The following is a 17,139-nucleotide window of genomic DNA, read 5'->3' as shown; positions in this document are numbered from 1 at the left end:
CTCCTACATGAGTAGAATTATGGAACTATGTTCTATCAAACGGGGTGTAGATCTTGGGAAGTTCTGCCAATCAGGAAGCCTTTGTTTTAGTAGTTTGTTGAGAGCATTTCACTCTTAAATTTTCTATATCTGAATTGGATAAGCATGTTGTTGAATATTGGCTTGATGAGCTCCTAGACCTTGTTTTATGATATAGAATAAAACCAGGAAATACAACTTGAAAATGGAGTTTTAGGTGCCTTTGATTATCTCCTCTTTCATCTTGGTACTGTTAATTTGAAATTAAATCATCTGTATAAACTAGAACATGAGAAGGTTTGAAACAATCATTGAAACATTTTGAAATTAGCCCTAATAACACAAATTATTGTGTAATTGATTTGTCACAAGCATGTGTATAATAAACAATAAAATAGCCTTTTTTCTTACCCCACCTCAAGGAATCTCACTCTGAAAAGTGTTTATATTAACTATTCATTATGTTATTGTTTTATAATAATTTGTTTATTTAATAGAAGACTATCCTATATTCCATGCCTGCAAAGTAACTACCTGATAAAATAATTCTCGGGGGGGGGGATGCTTTCCAAGTACCTCATTATTAGACAGAGGTATCCAAATGGTGAACATGACACTGTATTTTAGGTAGAGGCTCTATCTTATCTAACACACACATGCACACACACAAAGCCATGAAGTAAATAAATTCTCATTTGGGCTAATTAAAATGACAATCCCTTATGACAACCCTTAGGGAGGGAAAATCATATTGTGTACTCCCCTTCCTCCTGGAGACATTTTTATCCCCGAGGAGCCAAGTGAAAAATTACCCCTAAAGATTTCATTGTGAGAAAGAGCAGCCCTGTGGGGAGAATTTAAAAAGTAAAGGCTGTAGGGCTACTGTCCTGGTATATCATATTAAGCTGCCACTTGGAATGTTGGTATTTCCTATTGGTTGATTCAGCTCCTGTAAAGCTCCCTGCTAATGTGCCTGGGAAAGCAGCTGAAGATGTTCATGTACCTGGTCCCCTGCTACCCATGTAGATCAGTGTGGAATTCTAGGTTCGTGGCTTCTGCTTGGTCCAACCTAAGTTGTTGTGGCCATGTGTAGTTTTGAAAAACATGAAGGAAGTCACCATCTCATCTTGTTAGCAGTGAAAGTACCCCATGTATTAGCCTGTGCCCCCCGCCCCGCTTTCTTTCTTTCTTTTTTTTTTTTTTTTCCTGTTTAGATACTTGTTGATATGCTGTGCTGGCTTCTCTCCCCTAGCTGCTGCTGGAACCTTCCCCCCTTACACATAATCTAGAACCAGTACTCCAGTTCACTAGAGGGACATGAATCGTCAATCCTCCAGCCTTACACTAAAGTCACAGTGATGTGGATTATGCACCACATTTTTTTTTTGTTTTGTTTCTTAGGAGAGAGCTATAATTTTCATTTTGATGAAACAAAATTAGAAATTGATGACACTGGTCATTCTTTATTTCTCCAATCATTTCTTTCACAGTATTCATTAAAGGAAACTTTCTGTTTGTTTCTGTTTTTGTTTATTTTTTTTTTTAAACTTCATTTCGCAGGAATCAAAATATTCCAGGGCTGGGAACAGCAGCATAGTGCATCAGGCTAATCTTCTGCCTGTGATGCGAACATCCCATATGGGCGCTTATTTGAGTCCCAGCTGTTCCACTTCTGATGCAGTTCCCAGCTGATGTGCCTGGGAAAGCAATAGAAGATGGCCCAAGTCCTTGGGACTCTGCATCTGCATGGGAGCCCGCGAAGAAGCTGCTGGCTCCTGGCTTCCACCCAGCTCAGCTTTGGTCATAGAACCCATTCGGGGAGTGAATTAGTGGATGGAATATTTTCTGTTTCAAATAAAAAAATATTTTTTAAAAGATTTATTTATTTTTATTCAAGGTATAGATTTTTACACAGAAAGAAAGAGTGAGATAGTCTCCATCCACTGGTTTTCTCTCCAAATGACAACGGCCAGAGCTGAGCTGAGCCAAAGCCAGGAACCAGGGTGTTCTTCTAGGCCTCCCACATGGGTTCAGGACTCAAGGAGTTGGGCCATCCTCTGTTGCTTTTCCAGGCCATAAGAGGAGAGCTGGATTAGAAGAGGGGCAGTTGGGCATAAACTGATGTTCCTGTGGGATGCCAACCCTTACAGGCAGAGGATTAGTGTGCTACATCATCACCACACCGGTTCCCCCAAATAAATAAATCTTTTAAAAAATATTCCAGGTAATGAGGGGAGTATAAAGGTAGTTCTCCTTCTTAGATATTGTCTGAGGAGATTTTTTTTCTTTAATAAGCCAACATCTGTGTATACATAAATGCAACATCAAATCCTGTCACTTCATTTACTCTGTTAATGCTGTTTCTTTTATTCTGTAATTTTAAAAATATTCCTTCAGCTGTAATTATTCTCTCAGGTTTAGATTTCCTTCCAAGGTAAAATGTGTATAGAAATTGTCTTCCCTCTATGCTACAGCATTGTTTTACAGGCCAAATGAGTTTTCAAATCTGTTAACAATTCTCCAAACATTATTCTTCACTCATTTGTTTACTAGTGAAGAAATAAGATGCTGAAGTACCATTTTTCTGAGCCTGAAGGAGGCTCTATATTTATGTCATTTTTCTTTCATGGTTTGTTGTATTTTATATAGAATCCGATTTAGAATGAAAGCATTGAATATGTTCAGTATGCAATAATATCAGTACAAAAGCAAAACACTCATTCATTGATATTTGGTATGGTAGTGATTTTGCATTGAGGATTTATAACCAGAGTAATGTAAAAATAATTTGTCATGACAGCATTTCCCTTCTGACTCTAATTGTCCAAAATCCAGAAGTTCTCAATCAGTACCCAAACGGATATAAACATCACTTTTCTGTTGAATGGTATTGAAGAGTACAAGAGTACAAGAGTACAAGAGTACAAGAGTACAAGTAACTTAGTATTATTTTTTAAAACGTAGTACTTGAAGCCGAAATAATTGTTTTGCTGGTGAAAGCTCAAATTGCTCTGTATAGCATGAAGGTCTATGGGTACAGCATGAGCTAAAAATAATTTTTAAAAATGGTAATGTTTGCCTTATTGCTATAAAGTTTTAATATTGTGTTTTGTAAGGTAAAACTTAACCTAGTTTTTCAACTTTTACTGGTGCTGTATAAGTGTAAACGTTAATAGTATTGCTCGGGGCGATAGCCTAGTGGCAAAATCCTCACCTTGTATGTGTAGGGATCCCATATGAGTGCCAGTTCATGTCCTGGTTGCTCCACTTCCCTTCCAGCTCCCTGCTTATGGCTTGGAAAGGCAGTAGAGGATGGCCCAAAGCCTTGGAACCCTGCCCTCATATGGGAGACTTGGAAGAAGCTCCTGGCTCCTGGCTTCAGATGGGCTTAGCTCTTGCTATTGCACCACTTGCGGACTGAACCAGCTAATGGAAGATCTTTCTCTCTGTCTCTCTTTCTCTCTGTAAATCTATTTTCCCCCCAAAACAGTTAATAGTAAGTTTGGAAAGTGATGATATAAATTTATTCATTTAATATATAATTGCTTAGTGCCTTCCCAAAACTAGATACTGTTTTAGGTGCTGGAGATAAAGCAAAGAAAATATATCAAATTAGAATTAAGTGGGGCAAATGAATAATTTGTAATATAATTGGTAGTAATAAGCAGTATGAGGAAAAATAAAGTAAGGTGTTAGCAAATATATGTGCTAGAGAAGGAAAAGGATTATTCTTTAGGTGATTTGTTCTGGGAAGGCTTCTGATCTATCACCATAGTCTAGAAGGCTAGATTATCAAGAATAAAGCAAATTTAGATCATTCTAAAACTTTTGTTGTGAAGGGATGAAAAGAAATGAGTAGTAGCTGCCCGGCCACTCTCCTGGGTATTGGGTAGACAGTGATGAATAAAACAGAAAGTATCCATATCTGTGCATACCATAATCTAGTGGTGCATACAATAAAAAAGTTAGCAAATATATTACTTATGAGATTGTCAATAATGTTTTGTTTGTTTTGGTTTACAATCTGTGCTAATGAGGGAATATTAAAACACCCAACACAATTTAAGCAGACTACCTCAGGTATAAAATATGCTTGTTTGAAGTCCCTTTAAATGGTAAGATTTCTTTAAAAAAAGATATTTTAGTATCAATATGAGATGTACTGATGGCAGACTTAAGAGACAAAACTTTGGATTATTTTTGAATTCATTCATTCATCTATGAGCACTAACACTATGTGGGAAGCAGTTTGGTAGAGAGAAATGGCGAGGATATTCTACATGGGAGGAATAATGTGATAGTGCAGAAGCAAAAGATAACAGTTGCTGAGACACAACAAGTGGCACAGATTTTTATTTGCAATTGAAAATATGGAGCTTATGATGTAATGCCCTAGCAACTACAAAAGATGTTGCAAAACAGTGTCTTCACTTACGCTACAGAAAGAGAATAAAAGAAACCTGAGAATTAAACCTTTGCTTTTTTTTTTTCCTGTTGTCTTTTTGACTCAGTCTAGATGGTCTGTTTTTTCTCCTCCTTCTTTGGTATAAAGAAATAAAGTTAGGAATACCCACATTTTCTATTGTTATGTTACATGTCTTCTTGATTTAAACTAACCAAAATAATCACCTAGTTTAGTTTTTCTGAGTAATGTTTTCAAGTGTGATACTACATTTGTTTTGTGCTTAGGAATTTTCTATTTTCCTTCATTTTTTGAGGATTATACTTTTTTTGTACATGGGTACATGAGACTTGAAGAGTTAAGAAATGTCTGTAAATAAAAGTAATAAAAATCTGTAGAAATAGATGATATCTGTTATTTCCCATAGGCATCTGTTTTTGATACTAGTTGCTTTTAAGATAGGAAATAAGTGCTTATTCCAGGATATTTTTAAAAGTTCATGAAAATGGAATTAAAAGAGAAGCCTTTTTGTGCAAAAGACTTTTTGAAATCCATGCATAGGTTTATTTTCTATAAACCTTTTGAAAATCCCTTGTATATACCCAATTTTCAGGCAGATGCTTTTAAGAGAGTGTAGGAAACAAGTACTAAAGAATTATTTTTATTAACTGTTTTCCAAATCACTTAGTTCAAAATTGGCAGCTTTAGAAATGACAGCTGGGTCTATTGGGTTATTCTAAAATAAGCAGCAACAGTCTTGTTTTAAAGATGTCGATCTGTTAGCAAAAGAAAGAGAATCAGGAAAATGTACAACCTCTGTTGAGCACACTACTTTCTCTTATTTGAATCTATTTCCTACTGAGTCTGTTGGCACTTTAGTAATTAGTGTGGTCATTAACATTTAATGAAGTAGAGTTTATAAAAAATTCAGTGAAGGTGTTCCTGTTTGCCTTTGTTAGTATGACAATTATGACAAAATACAGAATCTGCTGTAAGGTCTAACAGTTATAACTATGGGCAGCTTTTATACCTGAATGTTTTACTTAGAATACAAAGAAAATCTTCCTTATCTTTTGGAAGTTCATGTACATGACTCTCCTTGCAGTTCAAGCAGTATTGCCTTACACATGCCCTCAGTCTAGCGTACAAACAGAAAGAGGAACTTGTCAAACGGAAGCACACTTCAACTGATCTACTAAGCCAGAACACTGGTAATGATCACCTCTGGAAGTTGTGAGGCCTTTAATAGCTTTTCCTCAACACCTCACCCTCGGTTCTGTCTCTCTTAATCACCACTGACCTAATACAGAAATATAATTTTTGAAATCAATTTTTAGGTGTCTGAAAATTGCAAGGGACAATTCATACAATATGTTTTTCTTTTCTTAGGATTTATTTATTTATTTGAAAGTCAAAATTACAGAGGGACAAAGAGGGAAAGGGATTGAGAGAGGGAGAGGAGGCAGAGAACAAAAAAGGGAGGGAGTGAGGGAGCAAGAGCGAGAGATCCATCTTGCATCCGTTGGTTCACCCTCCAGAGGGATGCAATGGCCAGGGGCTGGGCCAGGCCAACACAGGAGCCAGAAGCTTCTGTGTCACCCACATAGGTAAAGGGTGCCACACACTTAGACTATCGTCCGATGCTTTTTTCAGGTGCATTAACAGGGAGATGAATCAGAAGTGGAACCAATAGATTGGTATGGGAACCCATACATGAGGATGGCATTACAGATGATAGCTTTTCCTGCTATGCTATAACACCAACTCTAGGTCCATGTTTCTGACACTAGTTGAAATTATATTCCATTAAGTACCTTTTAAAGCAAACTGAAGGGCACTGGGGCACTTTATGGATAAAGTGATATCTATGATTTCTTGATAATACTTTAGGAAAGGTAAGTAAAAGAGGGACAATGTGTTGATGATTATTGCAATTAGATGAGCAGTATATGAAGACTCCAATGTAGTCCATTTTTTTCTATGATTGGAAATTTTGTAATGCAAAGAATAGATGCTCAGGTTCCTGCTTCAAATCAATTAAATCAGATGTCCTAGGCTTCAGTAGTTTTAAAACTTAAACTTCAATAATTTAAAAACTCCAGTGATTCACATTGATAGTTGAGTTGAGAATCACCAACGTGGACGATAAAAACCTAAGATTCGGAAGTACCTATATAGTTTAAAATGTTATGTAAATCAAAGTTAACTTTTTAAAAAATTTATCAACTGTAAAGGACAGAAGATAATTGATGTTTTTGTTTATAAAAAATACCAAAGTATATTTTTGAAAAATATGTTTAATTTTATTGGAAAGGCAGAATTGCAGAGAGAAGGAGAGACAGAAAGATCTTCCATTGGCTCGTTCACTCCCCAAGTGGCTGCAACAGCAAGAACTGAGCTAATATAAAGCCAGGAGCCATGAGCTTCTTCCAGGTTTCCCACACAGGTGTAGGGGTCCAAGACTGGGCCATCCTCTACTGCTTTCCAAGGTCACAGGCAGGGAGTAGGAAGTGAAGTGGAGCAACCAGGATATGAACCAGTGCCCCTGTGGGATCCTGGTACTTAGAAGTAGAGGATTTAGCCTTTGAGCTATCATGCCTGGCCTGACCAAAATATCTTTGGTTACAAGTGTGGGATGATTGGGGTCCAATACTGTAGCCTAGCAGCTCAAGTCCTCACCTTGCCTGTGCCAGAATCCCATATGGGCACTGGTTCTAGTCCTGGCGGCGCCACTTCCCAACCAGCTCCCAGCTTGTGGCCTTGGAAAGCAGTCAAAGGTGGCGCAACACTTTGGAACCCTGGATCTGATGGGAGACCCAGAATAGGCTCCTGACTCCTGGCTTTGGATAGGTTCAGCTCCAGCCATTGAGGCTGCTTCGTGAGTGAATCATTGAATGGAAGATCTTCCTCTCTGTCTCTCCTTCTCTCTGTGAATCTGACTTTCTAATAAAAATAAAATAAAGATTTTTTTCTAATTAAATGAGTGCTTCATTTTTTAACATTTTATTATTATTATTATCATTTTATGATATAATTCCATAGGCTCCTGGCATTTCCCTTATCTCCTCCCCAATTTCCCTCCCCCCCACCACCTAGTTCCTCTATATCATTACTAAAATATAGTTCTTCATACTCAGTCATATGTCCATCATTGTGGGCATGGATAATGGCAGAGAGTCCAGCATCCTATTGTCAAGATATAGTGAACAGTTTCATTGTAAGTCCATCTTTGTCTGGAAGTAGAAATGCATACTACATTGTATCCTCACATCTGGATGTTAGTCTCCATTTCACAGGTACTGTACATCCCCTCAAATGAAAAGTCATAACACAAAATCAACAATAGAAAGAAAAATAGAAATTTACAATGCCATGAACTTAAATGACATGTTACTAGAAATGACAGTCTCCATTATACAGCTACTATACATCCCCTTAAATGAAAAACCACAAAACAAAATCAACATCAGGGAGAAAAAAGAAATTAACAACACCTGAAGTTAAATAGCATGCTACTAAATGACTGACGTGTAGCTGAAGAAATTAAAATCAAGAACCTTCTTGAAGAAAACGATGCCACTGCATGATTTACGAGTCATTGAATGATTTAATCAGAAGAAAGTGTTTTAAAGAGATGAAACTAACAGAAAACAACAAAACCCATGTGATATAGTTTCTGCTGATCTTTGTTGGTGAAGTGTGTCTCCTCCACACATTAAACAGATGGGTTTTGTTTTTTAATCCAGTCCACTAATCTATGACGTTTCATTGAGCTTAAGCCATTTACATTCAGGGTTAATATGTATGGATGGTACTTTGGTCCTGTCATTTTAGGAATGGGTTGTTCATCGGTTTAGTCTTCTGTTGTCATTTTACTGGGATGCTCTTCCCATTTGCCTTTGGTTTTGTTTGGTGCTATTCCTCTTCTCTGTGAAGAGAACATCTTGAAGTATCATTTGTAGGGCAGGTTTGGAAGAGGCAAATTCTTTTAAAATTTCCTTACTGTGGAAGAATTTTATTTCCATTGTCAAAGACAAAAGAAAGCTTTGCTGGATATGTTATCCTGGGCAGTCAATTTTTTTCTTTTAGAATCTGGAATATGTCACTCCATTCTCTTCTTGCCTGTAGAGTTTCCTGTGAGAGATCTCCTGTGAGTTTAATTGCCATTCCTTTCTATGTCAATTGATCTTTTTCACGTGCACATTTAAGGATCTTTTCCTTATGTTCAGTTGAAGAGAGCTTGAAGAAGATTGCTTTTGATCAAGCCTGTTGGGAGTTCCGTGCCCCTCCTGGATGTTGTTTCCCAATTCTTTCTCCAGATTAGGGAAATTTTCCTTGATTATTTCATTAAATACATTTGCAAACTCAGCTTCTCTTTCTGCACCTTCCAGGACTCCCATAACTCTTATATTTGGCCTCTTAATAGTGTCTTTCAATTTTGAATACTTTTTTTGGCCTGATCCAGCTCTGCTTCCAGCTTTTTGTTTGCTTCCCCCAGATGACAGAAGATATCTTCCAGGTCTGAGATTCTTTCTTCTGCTTGCTTCATTCTGTTTTGGAGACTCTCCATTGTACTTTTAATTTGCTCTATTTTGTTTTTCATTTCTGATATATGAGCCTTGATTTGCTTTATTGCTTCCTTAAATTCTTTGAATTCTTGTATGTGCTTCTCATTGTTGAGCAGAAGCTTTAAAATGAGTTTTCTGAATTCTGTGTGTCCCATTTTCTCGATGTCTTCCTCAGTTAACTCTGAGGTTGGCAAAGGGTTTTGCTCCTTTGCAGGGGAGTTTTCAGTAATATTCATTGTGCTTTTGTTTCTTCTTTTGCTCTTGGTCATTGTACTTCTGGTTTGCAGAGTCTTCTCCTTGGGGCAGGTTTCTGAGCTGTGTCACCTACAGGTCTACAATGCGATTTCACTTATTGCGGTTGGTATACAACTCTTTGCTTGCAGCCACTTGTGCCACTCCCTCCAGTGAGTTCCAGGTCTGGGATCTTATGTTAGATTTCCACTGTGGTCTCCACAGCCCAGCTCCTGGCTCACCACGTTTCACCTCCTATGATACCGTGCTGAGGCTGCACCGTTGTCTCTGCAGCCTTTCTCACACTTCCAGTTGGAGTAGGTCCCAGGATTAGGGAGACACCAGGAGTCCTATATAGTTAGGTTGTTGGTAGCACTTATCTTGTTGGAACCTGTTGAACATTAGGTCTGAGTGCCACAGGGTCCTTTTGACCCATTCAATGCCACAGTCGGTATTATTTTCCTGTGGGACCAGTGCAATCCATGGACCTCAGCGAGTTCTCTTGAGCTCAGCACATGCGCAGTTTGCTGTTGTCCCCTGCAGTCTCAAAGCTATTGCCACAGTGTACAAAATGGCGCCTGACGTACCACTACTAGAGTTCTTGATCTGTTGGCTGTCAGTTCTTAGGGCTACCCAGACCTGCCCCGGGTGGAACCCGTAGAATGCCACGTTGTTGCAGTTAACTGAGTCAGAAATGAGCTCACTCCCAGCTTGGCATATGTTCAGTCCTTTCACTTGCTTTTGCCTCCTTACGCAAAATGGCGCCCAGTTCAGCTCTAGGGGGCTGACTGGGCTGTGAAATCCACCCTGTTCTCGCAGTGTCCATCTTGGATCTCCTGCTCTGTCTCTGTTCCTGGTCAATTCAAATGGACCAGCAAGACGAACGGTTCTTTGTCTGGGTTCACCTCCCAAGCTCCCAGTGAAAGTCCCTTCCCACCTGGTTGCTGGTGGAGTTTTGGCTGCTGGTGGAGTTCCGATTGCCTGTTAGCTGGATGCTGCTGGAGTATCAATTACTGCAACACCACACCATTGTGTCCGCTGCTTTCCTGCGTCTGTCAGTCTCCAGGTACCCCTCTGCTGTTGTTCTGTCCTCTCCTATTTCCTGGAATGTGTCCTCTCTGCTTCATCCTGATTAAATGTTTTTCCATCTGCTTAAACATGTCCTTACCCTATTCCGCCATCCTGATTCTCCTCCAAATAAAATAAATCTTAAGAAAAAAAAATTGTGGAATGATTATATTATGTAGTGAGCAAAAAAAGGTCGTTACTTTAGGCTGCATTAACAGACACATAAAAGAGAAAAATTGTATTTGCTCAAAACTTACTTGATATGTTTAGGGTTAAATGACACATGTTAAAAGAAACTTTGACAAATAATTAAGAAAATAGTAAAGGAAATAGACTTAGACAATCTTATTCAACTATTGAAAAAACTAAGTGTATTGTTAACTGGAAGAAAAGAAAGAAAAAAAAACAGGAAAATTACATTTGAAAGCTCTTCATGTTGAATAGAGTATGTGTTTTGTATTATCCTTGCATTGCAAGAAAGTAGCTTTTATTTATCCTAAGAAGGGCCCTTTTCTTTCTTTCTTTCTTTCTTTCTTTTTTTTTTGATGATAAATATTTTTATTTTGCTCTGTTGTGGTTAAAAATGCTTTTTAAATAAAAATTTCAGAAAATATATATATCTGTTAAAAAGAAAATGGTGGCCAATGTTGTAGTGCTACCAACTGTGATGCTGGCATCCCATATGAGTCCCAGTTAAGTTCCAGCTCTTCCACTTGTGATTCAACTCCCTGTTAATGTGCTTGAGAAAGCAGTGAAGGGTGATCCAAGTATTGAGTCTTCTGAAATGAAGCTCCTGGTTTCGGCCTGGCCAGGCTTGGCTTTGTGGAAAGTGAATCAACAGTTGGAAGGTATGTGTGTGTATAACACTGGCTTTCAAATAAATGAATATGTCTTAGAAAGGAAGAAAAAATGATATTTTATTTTTCTACTGCCCACAGATTATCTCAGAGATAATGTAAGTAAGTCTGGCTACCTGAATTGTGGCATCCAGTGAAAAACTCAAGATTAAGACAGTAACAGATGAGTACTGAACTGAGCGCAGGTCCTTTTGGGCCCAGGATCCCATGAAACTGGCCCTGACTTTAGCATATGGCTATGTAAACATTTCTGTATTTTAGAAAGGACTTTCTAATCAGTAGAAATTACTACTGATGCAGTTGGCAGGCCTGGAAGAAGCTAACTGTAGAGTTTTTCAAGGATAGAGCGAGACTTTCTGTCAGGGCTGCTGTACAGGGAAGAAAAGTGCTAAATGTTATATTACATGACCTATGAGGATATTTTTTTTTAATCACTAATATCTCTGGTTCTCTAGTGAGCCAAAAAATTGCTGCATGAGTAATAATGTGCAAAGTATCTGTTTTGAAAAAAATTACATAACCTTGTATTTTTGTAATCTTAATGAAGACCATTTCATATCCATTATTATTTTGAATTTCGTTAAGAAGATTCATGTTCCTTGTTTGACAGGATACAACCAAGACCCCATAAACCTTTACCAGGCTCTAGTACATTGGTAGGTTGCTGCTCAGTTCTAGTCGTTCGAAAGATGTTGTGAATTTATTGGGCATTAAAGTTTTCTTGCTGTCTTCTTCCTCTTCTTCTTTTAATATTTTGATAGTGCATGTAAGTAAGGAAATAGAGTTTGAGCTAGTTTTATTAGAAATGAATTTCTTAAGTGGACCCAGCCCGATAGCAAATAGCAGCTCACAAATAAGAATCTGTGGCATTTCTCAAGTGTAGGTTGATTCATGACCTTGGTTGTTCTGGTTCTGGGATGATATAGATATGGAGATATAGAAAAGGAATCCAAAGTTGTCTGCTTGTTTCTTGTACTTTTGACACCCAGATATTGCTACATATGAATTCCTGAATGAGTTGAAAATACTTTATGATTATAGCCCAATGGGCTGAAAGTATTCCCCATGGGACTAGCAATGCAATCTAACACAAGATTCCACATTATTTGTTGCATAGTTTTATACTGTCTGATTTCATGCACTTAAACACTGAACAATTTCCTTTTTGTGTCCTGTGAAGCATTTGGAATCTTATGAATATTTCTGCTGCTGCTGCTGCCGCTGATGCTGGCATTTCTTGCCTGTGACTCTGACCACTTGGTTCCCCATCACAACCCTTTGTCAGAAAAATAATCGTTCCTTGTCACTGAGGAATGGTTCAGAGCCCTTTCCCCCACCTTTGCCTCTTCAGTTAGCCACATTCCATTTTCATCTGAGTCAAGCTTTACAATTTTCTTTTTTCTCTCCTTCTTTTAATACTTTGATAGTGCATGTAAGTGGGAAAATAGGACTTGAGCTAGCTTTATTAGAAATAAATTTTCTGGGTGGTTCCGGCATGAAGACTGAATGGCTCATCCTTACCAATTCCATATGGGCACCAGTTCATGTACTGGCTACTCCACTTCCCATCCAGCTTCTTGCTTGTGGCCTGGGAAAGCAGTAGAGGATGGCCCAGAGTCTTGCAACCATGTACCTCTGTGGGAGATCCGGAAGAAGCTCCTGGCTCCTGGCTTCAGATCAGTTCAGCTGTGGATGTAGTGGCCACTTTGGGAGTGAACCAGCAGATAGAGGATCTTTCTCTGTCTCTTCTCTCTAAATTTGATCTGCCTTTCCTGTAAAACTAAATAAATCTTTAAAATAAAGGAAGAAATTTCCTGGGACTACTGCTGTGGTAGAGCAGGTTTAACTTCCTATCGTACCAGTTTGGGTGCCTGTGGTCACTGTTTTTGGTCATTTCTGATCCAGCTCTCTTTTAATGTACCTGGGAAAGCAGTGGAGGATGGCCCAGTTGCTTGGGCCCCTGCACCCACATGGGAGACCTGGAAGAACCTCCTGGCTCCTGGCTTCTGGCCAACCTAGTCCGAGTCATTGTGGCCATTTAGAGAGTGAACCAGTGCATGGAAGAGCTCTCTTTCTCCATTTTTCTGTAGCTCATTTGATAAGTAAGTAAATAAATGATAAATATTTAAAAACTTGTTTCTTAATGCTTTGCTCTTGTCAAAACCTTTTGATTGTTATTTGAGATTGTGTTGCATTTGTGACTATTACTTTCCCTTTTGTATCTGTTCTTACATTCACTCTCCTGCCCTTCTCCTTGGACTGAGCCAAATTTCTCTTCGTTTCTATATGCCCCTACTCTTGTAATGCACCCCCCTCCATGCTTGCAGTAGCTTCTTGCCTTACAGCTGCCAACCTGCCTGTGTTCAAACTTGCTTGGAAACTTTTTTTAAGTGAGTAATGGAAAAAGTGCCCAAAGCCTGATTTAGTATACTCCTCTCCCAAATCAATATGCTAAATTAAAGGGAAATGCCTCTCACACCAAAACCAGCATTTGACCAATAAAAATTTCTAGAAGTGGAAGGTTGATGTGTATTTTTTCAGCAATGCCATTCACACAATTAAATCAACAAGTTGTGGATTTTGTAGACAGCAATATGTTAAGGTTACAAATTCAGAGGTAGAAGATATTATTATTGTCCACAGAGAATTAATAATCTAGATAGGGAGCCACAATAATATCCATAAATCTTAGGAAATAGTTGTAATAACCAGTGTAATGAGCAAATGCTAGGTTGTATAGTTCAAACTTTTAAATATCATAACCCGAGAAAAATAGAAGATTCGTTGTTGCTTGGTGTTGTGGGGCTTGAGGAAAATGTGGTTCAGATTCACTAGCTTGGTTGGGTTAGAAGACTGTTAGTGTTTCCATGTAAAGCTATAATTGCTTAGCAAAGACACAAGCGAGAAAATAACAGATTGTTTAAGAAAATAGCAAAGTTTGTATTAGAAAATAGTAGAAAATATAACCACAAAATTAAATGCATCAAGCAAGAAGAGCCTTGAATTTCTAATTGAGGACTTAAGAGTCAATTGTTTAAAAGCCTTTCCTAAGCCTAAGGTATTTTAATTAACCAAGATTTTATCATGCTTAAATATCGAATGTTTTCTCATATTAGCAGTATTAGCTCATATTGGATGTTTTTCTTTATATTAAGCCTTTTTAAAAGTGTTTTATGTATGAGAACTCATTTAATTGTTATAGCAACCTGTTCTAGATTCTGATTTTCTGATTTAAAATCTCTTTATAACTGAGGATGCAGAAGAGATAAATAATTTACTTAAATTTGTAAAGTGACTGAGCTGACTTTGCTACCAAAAGCTTCATTTCATATCTGTTATAAACACCTTAAGAAACATGAATGCTGCAGGTATAATGTAAGATTTAGACAGTTGAACAAAAGTTTTTATTGAAGGATAAGTTTCTGAAACACTGCTGATATTACCATAGCATACTCAGTTAATCGCAAATGCATTTTTTTAAAAAAAAGTATAGTTTCTATAAAGACTCAGATAGAAAAATAAAAAAAATAAGAATTCATTGGTTGTTGTACTAAGTGATATTAGATTTTACTATCCTTTGTAAAATCTTTCTTTTAATCTTTCTGTTGCATCAGGGCTTCTGGTTGGAACTCTTGATTCAGTCCTGGACTCCACTGCAAAAGTAGCTCCCTTTCGCATCCTACACCAGACACCAGATTCTCAAGTTTACTTGTCAATTGCATGTGGTAAGTATGATGTTAACAACTAGTCATTCCAAATGAATGAGAATACTAGGAAACGGAATATTTAAATTTATGCTTCCCAGTTTATATGTTTGGAAACTGAATGTGTAATTCTACTTAAAGAAAATAGCAAGATTTGTTTATTTACACTTAAATGGGTATTAAGAGTTTTGTTTTGTTTTGAATCAATTGATTTAAGGGACCTGAAGCATGTGGTCCAGCCATGCTGATTCTGAGTGAATTTTGATCAGTACTGCTACTGACTTCTTTCTTCACCCAACTGCTGGGACTCTCTCCTGAAATACACTATTTTATTTTGGGTAACTTAGCTAAAGGAGACTCTGAAGTCTTCTGTGAGCCAATTTTTTTCTCATTATTGTTATTATTTTATGATAAAGTTTTGCCGACCAGCAGCAACATTACCTATGAGGCACACTCTTGAGGGTCTGGGAAAAGCTGGAACTGCATCCGGACCCCTTATTGCCAAAGTAGCTGCGTTTATACCCTTCTCTCCGCCGCCTTTTTCTCCGTTGGTCTTAGCTTTTCTCCCTGCTTCTCTAGCCCTCTCTCCACTACTTTTCCTCCCGTTCCGTTCCTCTCCTTGTAGGTCTATATTGCTTTTGTACCCCTCTCTGCTGTTTTTCCCCTTTTTTCTCCCCGTCCTTCTCTGTTCTTCTTGTTCTGTTCGTCGTTCTTCTCCCTGTCTTTCTCCTCCTCGTCCCTCATACGCCTTAGCTTTTCCCTTAGCTTTTCTAGCCCTTTCTGCTGCCCTGTTCTTTTCGTTCCGCCCGCCGTTTTTCTCCCCGTCTTTCTCTTCCTCGTCCCCCTTCTTAGCTTTTACTGGCTGCTTTTATATCGTTCTCCACCAATTACTTCTCCCCGTGGGTCCACTTGGCACTACCTAATAGGCCAGTAGCAATGACATAATCGCTTCGAGGGCATCAGCCTATCCCTATGACTTCCTGTTTATCTGCTGGTAAGACCAACTCCGCCTCCTGGCTCTGGGCCAGCCGCCATCTTGCCACAGCCTTTCCTATTCCGGGGAGCGGCTTCAGCACCCTGCGCCCCACAATAAAGTTCAATAGTCTCTGGAATTTCCCTGACCCTCTCTCCAAATCCCCTGCCCCACACACTGATTTCTCCTGTATTATTACAGTAGTATAGTTCTTCATAAACAGTCATAAGCCTATAATTGTGGTCATGGATTAGCAGAGAGTCCAGCATCCTATTATTAATATAAATTTAATAGTTGCATTGTGTGTTCATCTTTGGGAAGTACAGATGCATACTGCATCATATCCTCACATTTGGATATGGTAGTATCCATTACACTGTTACTCTACATCCCCTCAAATGAAAAGCCATAAAACAAAATTAACAACAGGAAGAAAAATATAAATTTCCAATGCCATGAAGTTTAATAACATGCAACTGAATGACTAATGTGTTTCTGAAGAACTGAAAAAGAAAATCAAGAACATTCTTGAAGAAAATGATGCTGCTGTATGATCTATGAGTCAGTGAAGAATTTAATATGAGAACAAATTTTTGAAAAAACAAAATAAAAACAAAAACATGAAAATCCATGAGATATAGTTTCCACTGATCTTTGTTGATAAGATGTGCCTCCTGTAGGCAACAGATAGATGAGTTTGTTTTTTTAATCCAGTCTTTTAATCTATGGTGTTTGATTGATGAGTTTAAGCCATTTACATTCAGGGTTAATATGAATGGGTGATAATTTAGTCCTGTCATTTTAGCAATGGCTTCTTCATTGTTTAATCTAATCTAATGTTGTTATTTTACTGTGATGTTCTTTGCATTTGCCTTTGGTTTTGGTGGGTGTTATTCCTCTTTGTGAAGAGAACATCTTGAAGTATCATTTGTAGGGCAGGTCTGGAAGAGGTGTATTCTTTGAACTTTTCTTCAATGTGAAAGAATTTTAATTCATTTTCAAAGGCAAAGGAAAGCTTTGCTGGGTATGTTATTCTGGGCCAACTATTTTTTACTTTTAGAGTCTGTAATATGTTGCTCCATTCTCTTCAGGCTGTAAAGTTTCCTGTGAGAGATCACCTGTGAGTCTTACTGCTATTCCTCCATAGGTCAAGTGATTTTTTTGTTTTCACATGCACATTTAAGGATGTTTTCCTTATGTTCCACTGAAGAGAGCTTGATGATCATGTGTCATGGTAAAGATCGCTTTTGGTCAAGCCTGTTGGGAGTTCTGTGCCCCTCCTGGATGTTGTTTCCCAATTCTTTCTCTAGATTAAGGA

General features: G+C 38.1%; 1 protein-coding gene across 1 annotated transcript in view; it reads left to right on the top strand.

Moving 5' to 3' along the window:
* TBC1D8B (TBC1 domain family member 8B) overlaps nucleotides 1-17,139 on the top strand; it is a 70,304-nt gene that overhangs the window by 5,043 nt on the left and 48,122 nt on the right. The window contains exon 2 of the mRNA XM_040999816.1: nucleotides 14,759-14,869. Within this exon, the coding sequence (XP_040855750.1) occupies nucleotides 14,759-14,869 (111 nt within the window). The remainder of the gene's footprint in view (nucleotides 1-14,758; nucleotides 14,870-17,139) is intronic.

The sequence above is a fragment of the Ochotona curzoniae genome, unplaced genomic scaffold (genome assembly GCF_017591425.1).
Source record: "Ochotona curzoniae isolate NIBS_2020 unplaced genomic scaffold, NIBS_Ocur_1.0 scaffold_1852, whole genome shotgun sequence".
Classification (NCBI taxonomy): domain Eukaryota; kingdom Metazoa; phylum Chordata; class Mammalia; order Lagomorpha; family Ochotonidae; genus Ochotona; species Ochotona curzoniae.
Note: the sequence above shows the minus strand (reverse complement) of the source record. Positions and strands in the feature narration are given on the sequence as shown.